We start from the raw sequence: 10,561 nt of genomic DNA, 5'->3' as shown, positions 1-10,561 counted from the left end.
AAATGTTCTACTTATTGAAAACTTACAACAAGGTTACACGTAAGTAGATTATTCTGTAACCAAAAAATCTCAAAAATATAAAAACACAGATACTTTTGATACTTCAATTTTTAATATTTAGAAGTTAGGGAAGCCCAGTATGCGAACTTGATGAATTATTCATACAATGGAGATATAGCGTGTTCTAAACTTATGTTTAGAAACCTAAACCCACATCGTAAGGTCACTGATCACATTTATTTTTGTTTCATAACTGCTTTTTCAAGTTGATAAACTAATTAAGCCACTTAATCACCGAATGCCTCCAATACAGATCAACATGGAAACTTCAACATACCCAACACCTTAGCAGTGTTGTGTGCACCCGACTTACAGGAGATGGTGACAGGATGGGATGATGGTAGAAGCGTCAAATGATCAACAAATTGTGAGTAGAGGGGTCCGTACGTAGTAGCAGCACTCGGACCAGAGTATACACCATCACACAAATTCATAAATTTGTTAAATAAAACTAAACTGTACAGTAAAATTAAAAAAAAAAAATTTAATTTGTAATAATTGTAACTAATGGCCATTGTCACTGATATCAATTAAGAACAATAGAAAAAAAATACATATTTTAATGTCGATGTTTAAACTACAGGTTATACGTCATATATGTTTACTTTATACATGATATAGGTATACATAGATATATATATTATTATTATAATACGTATAATAATAATATTATAATATATGCAGAGTAGGCGGAAGTTGAAACGAACCAGTTGAAGATTGCAGATTCACGAGTCCTTACTACTTTTTAGAAAGTGCGCGTACTTCACTGTACGCTCAATATGATATACGTATACGGTGTACATTACATAATGCAGAATTATTTTATATAATATGAATAACTAAATTAACATAACTAGTACGTGACGAGCTGTGGCACGGGCTACGAGTGATGGACTCAACATGTTATTCTTGAATGGTGCTTTTATATAGGTACGTACTATATTTAATATTATATCCTATATTTTTATTACATTATTATTATTATTATTATTATTATATATTATTATTACGTACTATATTATAATATACTTTATAGGTGCGCTGTTTCGAGAATAAATAAACCATGATTAAAAGCGGTACACGATACCTATGATTGACCTTATAGCAATGAATGTCAATGATAATCTATTAGAAAAAAAAACACGACAAAAAATTCCAAATCACGCTTTTGTTATTATACTTAACAGCTTGACCCTCTTAGGCTAACAGTAAGATACTTATAATATAATAATATAATTATAATACTTATAGTTTTAACTTAAAACAATAAAGTAAAGTAGGTACTATAAACAAATATAATACAAAGAATATTTAACGTTTAACTTAATTTAACTTTAACACAATATTCGATCACTATATATTATAGTCTCCAAAAACTGAAAAAATATAACTTTCTCATGTTAAAAAAATATACTAGGTATTTAAGTTTTTTTTGAATCGTTTTTAATTAAGTTCAACAATTCTTTTTTTTTCTATAAATAATACATATAAGTTAATGAAATGCTTAATTCACAATTTAGGTTTATAAAAATAAATATTACCTTCAAGACAGCGTATTCTCCTTATTACCCAGCTGTCTTGTATAGTTGAAAATAGTTATATTCAATAATATGCATGATTTCTATAATTACTGATTGATACATAACATAAAAAATTCAAAATATACTAATCATAATATTAATAATTGAGCATTATCCCAGTGAATTCTAATTATGCTAATATTTGGTTGGTAATTTCACTCGTGGTCGAATTGTAACAGGATAACCGTGAACACTTCTCATCAACAAATCTATTTTTAACTTAATGTCTGTTAATTTGATGTCTGTATGTACGCTAAAATGTCGTAAAAATGTTGACACAGTAACTTTCATCGACAACATCGCATATTTGGATCCTGTTGTTCAATTAAATTACAATAGTATTAGAATATAAAATTGGAGTTATATATAATTATGATTTCGCAAAATATTGCTTTACCTATGCAGCCCCTTGGACCACCGCTAAAAGGAATAAAACTATATCTATGACGTTTTGCGACATTTTCAGGGGTGAAGTTTTCAGGATTAAAAGACCAAGGATTTGGGTATATAACAGGACAATGGTGTGTGGTTATTGGGCATAAAACACACGTTGTTCCTTTTGGTAGTACATAATCATTTGAAACTAAAACACGGTTAATTTAGGTAATATCAATTAATACACTAGCTGGTAGTACATTTTTGAATTCACTCACATATTTTAACATCGTCTTGAAGTTCTCTAAGTAGCACTGGTCTTACGGGGTATAATCGAAGGGTTTCTTTTAACACTTGTTCTAAATACACCAGTTTAGTGGTGTCTTCAATTGTTATCGTTTCTTCACTCCCGCCAAAAATATCATAAATTTCATCGTATACTTTATCCTTGAATAAAAATCAAATTTATTAACAAAACTGTTAGGCACATATTACATTGCGTTGATATAGGTACTGATTTAAATAAAAAGCAAATAAATAAAATTGGTATTTTAAATACATTTTTTGCGTATTTAATATGATAGTATATACTATAGGTATACAGTTAATATTTAATGTTTAAAAAGTGTCAAATCTACTTCAAGAATATTTTGTATTTTTGTTATATGCAATGTATATTATATAATATTATTGTTTACTTGAATATCTTGATGTATGGCTAACATCAAAAGACAAAAACAGATTGTGATAGCGCTGGTTTCACTACCCTGTAATTACATATTTTATATATTGTAAAATATTGTTTTATATATAAAATATAACAAATATTTACCCCAGTCATCATCGTTACAACCTCATCTCTAATATCGGAATCTGAAAAGTTTCCACCAGTGTTGTTCAGTTCAAATAATATGTCCAAGAATAGTTTTGATTGATTTTCTAAACAATTATATATTTTATTTAGAACTGATTAATTTTAATTATTTCATTTGTATTATGGATTGCACTGTTTGGCTAGAAAATATATTGTAAACAATGATGAATTAAGTTTACGGTCCATATTAACTCACCATCCTTATTATTGGCTAAGTCTACTTTCGCATTAATTGCTTTTTTCCTCTGGTCAAATTCATCTTTCTTTTCCTTGATTACCTAAAAATGTTAAGGTATTAAAGGTATTCGTAACAAAAGTGTGTATATATTTGTTACAATTAGATAACCTACAAAAAGTTGATAAATTATTGCTTAAACAATGCAAGGACCTAGTCTTATATTATATTGTCAAATCAATCGTTCACTATAGTTTTATTGCGTTTATCAATCTGTTAAATCTATATCAATAAATTAATGATTTACTATCAAACATTAAATAAACATTTACATACATTTAATACTCGCTAGTGCATTTTTGGTATTTGTGCTTTATATTATTTTTTTTTTTTATTACGTTTCTTGTGTAAATTAAGTGACTGACCAAAAAAATTATTAAACTGCAGTTCCATTTTATCAAAAATAAGAATCTGTATATAGGTAAGAGTATAAAAAACTAACGTTATCAATTTATTGAGCAGTGCCGCAACAATATTGGATGTGCATGGTGTGCAATCCAGGGATGTCTTATCAATACCAAAAGCTAAAATTAAAAATTGCCTTTAAAATATTTTTTTTTGCTCTCCCATGTAACGACTATTTTCGAATTTAAGTAGTTTCATCTAAATTAAATATGTTAAAGGAATATAAGTTGGGGATAAGTAATAGGTAGTTAGTACCTACCAATTATTTTTAAATGTCTATTAATAGTTATTAAGTATGTTTTAAAGTATACATGGGTATCGTATGATTTCAAATGATTTCTTTAAAGCTATTTATAGACTTGAAATTGTTTTTTTATAATTAATATCGATAAAAATGTTTCACTTTGTTAAGCGAAATACTGTAAATTATGCATTGAATACAGAGTTTTCCATCCGTTTGTATAAAAGCAGTTAAAATTTTGACAAAATTCATTAAAATAATGAAAATTTGCAAATTATTTTGTTGTTAAATACTTGTAAAATTTTAAATTATTATAGCTAAGGGTTCAATTTAAACTAATGTTTCTCATAATATTGTAATCAAAAACAGAAAAGAAATATTAACATAGTTTATTTTTATTTTTTAGTCATCTAAATTCAAATTTGAACGAAGTAAGTTATTTAAACAAAGAATGGTTGATGGAAAGTAATAACTAATAAATAATAAAGTACCTAATTGTATTTAGTCATTTAGTCATTTAGTCATTTATTATATTTAAAAAAATATATCGATAGTAATAATAACATTAATTTGGGGCCTCAAAAATAATATTCATTACACACGGGCCCGGAGTTCATATAGTTACGTCACTATAGGTAGTTAGTAGATTGTACGGTACACAACAAGTATAACGATGCGTAATGATGAACGACTAAAATGGTTGTGAGTGTTTATGGTAATCCTTAAATCTAAAAGACATACTTGTAATGGAAATTTTTTCACTGTTTCGAAAACCCTTTGGTGTCCAGTGAGTTTTAAGTACATTGAAAACACCATTTCTGGATATAACCATGGTTTGTAAATTCGCAGCGCTGCTACCTCCGATGCCCTGTAGAAACAAATTGACGTGGTTAATCATTTTAATTAATCATTACAGGTTTAAACAGGAAGATGAAAATTAAATATTCAGCATGAATTCATTTTTTCGTTGAATTGCATAAGAAATCGTATTTAATAATTATCATGTTCTATCGTAAACACAATATTATATTATTATGGCGTATAATAAAATTCAAGTATAATTATACTTACATTACAATTGCTTCGCCGAATTCACATTCTTTATTGTTTGATTGAGTGTCTAGATTGTACCCCATAGTGGTTTCTAGAAATAAAATGCCCTTAGTAACTATAATAGAGAACTATTACAAATCAAAGTAGGTATTATATTATAGAATTCTAAAAGATACTTTTTAAAAGTATTCAATTACTGATAAAGCTGATACTTATTTTGAAAACCATTTAAAATATACGTATTTGAATACTCAGTAAAACTAATATTTTAGATTGAGTGTAATTTACAGTAAAAAATATATACTAGGTATTACCTATACATTTCAAATTTTATTTTATTTTTTTTTTGCTTAACTGATTAAAATAGAAAATATATAAACTAAAAAGAATAAGTATTTTATTCCTTAAAATGTATTTGAATACATTTACTCAAATACTTTACAAGACTGATATTATACTTACGACAAATAGTATCAAGAGCAGCTGGTGCAACATAGTGCCAGAGATCGAACATTTGTGTTTTATTTAATTCCTTCGTAACATTCTTGATAAGAATTTTGTTTTTTTCGTTAAACACTGGGAAAAACTGTTCGAAAAGCTTGGCATTAAAAGCGGGAGTGATCATGCGACGATGTCTCTTCCATTTGTCAACTGTAATCATTTTACATTATTTTTAACAGTAATTAAATTATAAAAAATCTCCTTAGAACTACTCTTAAGAATACATTTTGTTTATATTTTGTACGAATGCAAATCATTAAAACTTTTGTGTTCAACTTACCTGGTGCAGTAAACAAACCTTCACCCACAGCATACTTGAAAAAATCGTACATTTGGTCTTTCTGTAAAGCCTTTGAATTATTTAAAATAATCTGAGAAATGATAAGGTTATATTAATAAAAACAACAATTTTTTTAAGTTGACTTAATAAGATCATTTTTATTAATCTATATGCTATCAAAAAGTAAATAAACTACTTTCATATTCTTTAGATTCTTGCCCATAAAATTAATTTTTTATTAAAGCAGTGAAAAAAAAATTGGAAAAAAGTTGTATCTGTACTTTATGATAGTTATTGGTTTAACTAACATAACTGTTTAATTTAGATGACACTAGACCAATATATTATAATATTTATTGTTTTAAAAAGTTATTACTTGTAAGTCTTCTGGTTTGGAAATGGAAACTGCAAAATATGGTCCTAACCATAGTTTAATTGGCGATAGATTATATTCTTTCACCAAATCAATTATTTTGCTCATTACGTCTGAAGAACATCAAAAAATATACATAAGTAAAACATTAATTTTTTTTTTTAGGAATTTATTATTTTCATTACCTTCTGATGAGCCAAAAAATTTATATCCTATTCCTATGATCGGGTACGCTGTAGGCCCCGGCATTATAGCAGCCAATTTTTCAAAGCGCCTGTTTTGCCATTTGAAGTAAGACCACACAAGAACAATACCAATTATGTAAGCAATTTGTTCAATCATTGTAAATTTGAAATTTAAATCCACCTGTATTAAACGGCGATTCGATTCGAATAGAAAAACATATAACACAATATTATACTAGCTGCGTCAATAATTATATTTATCTAGTCTTAATTTATTACAAACCTTTAATCTGAATTAAAAACAAAAAATATCGGTTTGCATACGATTATAAAATTAATATTATAAAATTATATTTTTATACATGTTATACATAATAAATTGTTTATAAACACTTGTATTCACTAGTTTTTCTCTACTGTTAATTTCATAGGTACGACATTGTACACATTGACTGAATTCAACTAAAACAACTAATAGTTTTATTCGACGACATGCCTATTCCTTATATAATATGTCTATAGACTTTTAATTATTAGTAGTAGGAATAGTCATTAAATACAAGGTATGATGCATGTATATAGTGTATACATTTATAATATCAGTTCCTGATTTCAATTCCAGTATTATATCTCATTAAATTGTATTGCAATTACACGACAATAAATTCTTCTATATTGAAATCCTACTTACCTTGGTGTAATATTAAAATGTGTTTAAACATACTATGGTAAAATCTGTTACATTTTACTTTAAACAGCGGTGTTTAGTCAATATTTTTGCAATGATTGTAGTGAATTATTCAGTACCTATTGAAGGGTATGTGGTTGAGAGATAACTAGGTTAGGTTAGGTATTACGTAATACCTTACGTAGTCATTACCGGGATTTATTGATATTTTAGCTATCATATATCATCAGATAGGTAGGTATACTATAGGCGTACTGCAGTTTAGATATTATATAGTTGTGTTGAATAATTAGGTGTCTACATTTTATATGTATATAATAATTAGGGTTAGGTTTTTGTAGCATTTGCATTTTCTTTCATAGTACTATAGGACATAGCTAATCAAAAACAAAATTCGATTCATTCATCACAAAGTTCAAATATGCAATTTTGATTTTGCTTTTTTTGCATTTTCTTATGATATTCTTAAATAAATGCTTTTTTGGTAATTTTTGTCAGTTTATTAGCTTTTTAATTAGTTTTTGTTAATTGTACGCATATTTAACATTTTTAGAACATTTACGTACATATTTATCTAAATTATTATTTATTAATTAATTTTAATTGTACTATTATTATATATACTTATTTCGTGATTTCGTAGTGAAATATTATCGCCTTATCGGAAAATATTTCTGAAAATAGATTCTTAGATTTTGTCAAAGTGATTACCGAGTGGGGAGTAGTAATACGTAATACGTAATACGTAATACGTTGACATTTATCGACATTTAATAAAACAGTTTTTAATTTTTTTTTTCAGTATTTATAAATTGTGCTTAGTTGTTCTAAGAATTACTTATTGTGAACATATAAAAATGTGTTAAATAAATTATTTTTTGACATTAAAAATATTTTTCAACTAAACTTAAAAATGTTCAAGTCTTTTTAGTTGCATTTTCTTGGTTAAAATACTTTTTTTTGTAGTATTATTGGAAATTTTTTAATTCCTTTGCTGTAGGTTTTTAGTGCTTTATTTTTCTAGCCTAATAATAATATATTATATGAAAGTTGGCAGACCCGGGGGTAGGCCCAATAACCAAAATTAAACCATGTATATTGATGTATCTTTTTAAACATTATTATATTAAATAACTATCTGATGAATAATAATTTTCAAATTACAAAATAGATATATAATATAATAATTATTATTAAAATGCAAAAATGTTCTTTTTTTCAAATATTACTTAATCAATATAATTATGTAATTATAATCAAATCTGTTACATTTTATAAATTATAATAACCATTAAATTTCATAATGTATACTATCTAATACTACCTAGGAATTATAATTCCTAAATCACATATAGGTATACATCACTATACTTATACAAATATTTACTTTATTAATTTTACTTAAGTAAACTTATAAGTTTACTTAAGTAATGAATTTATTACTTCTATTTAGTAATAGTTAAACATGTATAATATGGGTATTAACTACTAAGTAGTGAATACAGTGAATACTTTATTATGTCACATAATAATATATATAATAAATATAAACTTAAACCATAATATTATAATTCTTATATATAAAAGAACGGGTCTGTTTTATGTATCAAATTTCTGACGACACTTTTGACATTTTCTCCAATTTTTTTTTTCACAGAGTTGTTCCAAATACTCCTCCAAGTGATCTAATATTTCCAATTGTATTGTAACTTTAAAAAAAATGCAAATTCTTTGTTTAAGAAGCCGTGATTTTAAACATAATTTCAGTAATTAAACTGTAATCCGTTTTTACGTTTGAAATATAACTTTAATGTACCAATGTTGTTTTGCTGGAAATGTATAGGTACGCACCGATTATATAATCGTTATTATGCACGCTGTCGTAAATAAAGACTGACAGAAATTATAAGCTACACTACTATATAGACTAATATAAATCTTGTTACATACATAGTTTAAATATTAAATACATGAGAGTTGTATGGAAAACACCGATCATTTTATTTCTATACCACGAGTCACGACTAGCTGCATTATTATAAAAATTAAGTTATCAAACAAATTTAGTTTCAACTTTTTTTACATTACTATAACGATTCGTTGAAATGAATTTCCTTCATGACATTATCTGATATTATAATAAGATACGCTGATATACGACGTAGCACTGCATTTTAAGTGTGTACATTTTCTCCCGGGCAAAGTCGGGTGATACAGCTAGTGTATAATATATGAAATTCTGAGGATAGATTAAAATTTCACCATGCGTTAAGAAAATATGTTGCAACATTTTGATTTTAAGGGGTTGAAATCGGAAAAAATCAAAATTATACGTGTAAATTGTATACTTATATGTAATGGTTGCTATTCCAGGTTGTAGGAGAAATAGTTAGTATACTAACTAGAAATTAGTATTTATTTGGTTGCCATTGGTTATTTGAGTAGATCAGGTACAATAGCTTGCATCAATTTGAGTTTTCGAACATTGTGTACTTTTTCCGAGATTAGTCGTAGTCGGTTTGCCTACTAAGGTGGCTGAGTGGCACTACTTGGCTCTTGCAGCAAGTTACACTCGAAAGGAGGTAAACAATTATAATTTTTTTAAGAGTTGCCATTTTTCACGGTAAACAAAGTGTACGGGATCAGCTATAACTAGTACGAATATAATAATAAGATTAATCATTATTTTTGTTATTTGTTATTGAATTATTAGTATATTAAAAAAATTTTATTTTGTTGAATTACATCTGTAACATACATTACACAAATATTACATACTGCGAACTAGTGACTATCAGTAAATGCGTATTTTTAGTGATATTGTTAATATTGTAATTTGTAAGGTTTTTACAATATCTATAGATATAATAAAAAATATAGGTTGAATATAGGTTTCAAAAAAACATCACCAATTAATATCAGCACGATATTATAAAACTGTTTTATAAAAATAATGTTTTTTTATTAATAACTAATATTCTATAAACGTTTTTGATTCAAGATTGACACGATATTATATAACTGTTCCATAAAAATAATAGTTATATGTTAAAAACTGATATTCTATATATGTTTATTATTCATCATTGACACGATATTACAATAAAACATGTGTACGATATCATATAATTGTTATATAAAAATAATATTTATAGGTCAACAACTAACATTGTTTAAATGTTTATGATTTATCAATGACACGATATTACAATGAAACATGTATACGATATCATAAAGTTGTTTCCTAAAAATGGTAAATAATTATATTATATAGTTATGGTATATAGTTAGGAGCAGCAGCAAGGGCGAGCATAGGTGCAAATTGGTGGGGGGGCTGGGAGGGCTAAGGTGCATATATGCACTAAAAATTGAAAAAATATACACTAAAAAGTTCGAAAATATGCATTTATATGCCCTAATATTTTTAAATTATGCACTCAAAATAGGCATTATGTAAAAAAATCATGACCAATTTTTAAAATAATAAGAATAAATCCATACATTTTAAAAGTATTTTTATATATTTAACAGTCAAAATTAATAAAATAAAAAATAAAATTACTACTTGTGAAGTTCAAATAGCATTGTCATCTTTATAAATCGTAATTAGGTAGTCAAAAAAAAAACATGCAGATGTATGAACTAACGAGCCCTGCTTATTAGGTATACTAAGTTATTTTCAAATTTCGATTGGTGTTATATCCATGTAGG

General features: G+C 26.3%; 1 protein-coding gene across 1 annotated transcript; it reads right to left on the bottom strand.

Annotated features, from left to right (window-relative positions):
- Positions 1 to 1,218: 1,218 nt before the first annotated feature.
- LOC100167486 (cytochrome P450 4C1-like) lies at positions 1,219 to 6,641 on the bottom strand. The gene is made up of 13 exons (XM_008183667.3): positions 6,446 to 6,641; positions 6,163 to 6,343; positions 5,981 to 6,090; positions 5,605 to 5,695; positions 5,286 to 5,474; positions 4,842 to 4,914; positions 4,512 to 4,638; positions 3,086 to 3,167; positions 2,848 to 2,954; positions 2,714 to 2,782; positions 2,294 to 2,462; positions 2,038 to 2,223; positions 1,219 to 1,954 (listed from the first exon to the last, which is right to left on the bottom strand). The coding sequence occupies exons 2-13, from the start codon at positions 6,317 to 6,319 to the stop codon at positions 1,776 to 1,778; spliced, it is 1,539 nt and encodes a 512-aa protein (XP_008181889.1). The 5' UTR covers positions 6,320 to 6,343; positions 6,446 to 6,641; the 3' UTR covers positions 1,219 to 1,775.
- Positions 6,642 to 10,561: the final 3,920 nt, after the last annotated feature.

This window comes from Acyrthosiphon pisum, chromosome A2 (assembly GCF_005508785.2).
Source record: "Acyrthosiphon pisum isolate AL4f chromosome A2, pea_aphid_22Mar2018_4r6ur, whole genome shotgun sequence".
Classification (NCBI taxonomy): domain Eukaryota; kingdom Metazoa; phylum Arthropoda; class Insecta; order Hemiptera; family Aphididae; genus Acyrthosiphon; species Acyrthosiphon pisum.
Note: the sequence above shows the minus strand (reverse complement) of the source record. Positions and strands in the feature narration are given on the sequence as shown.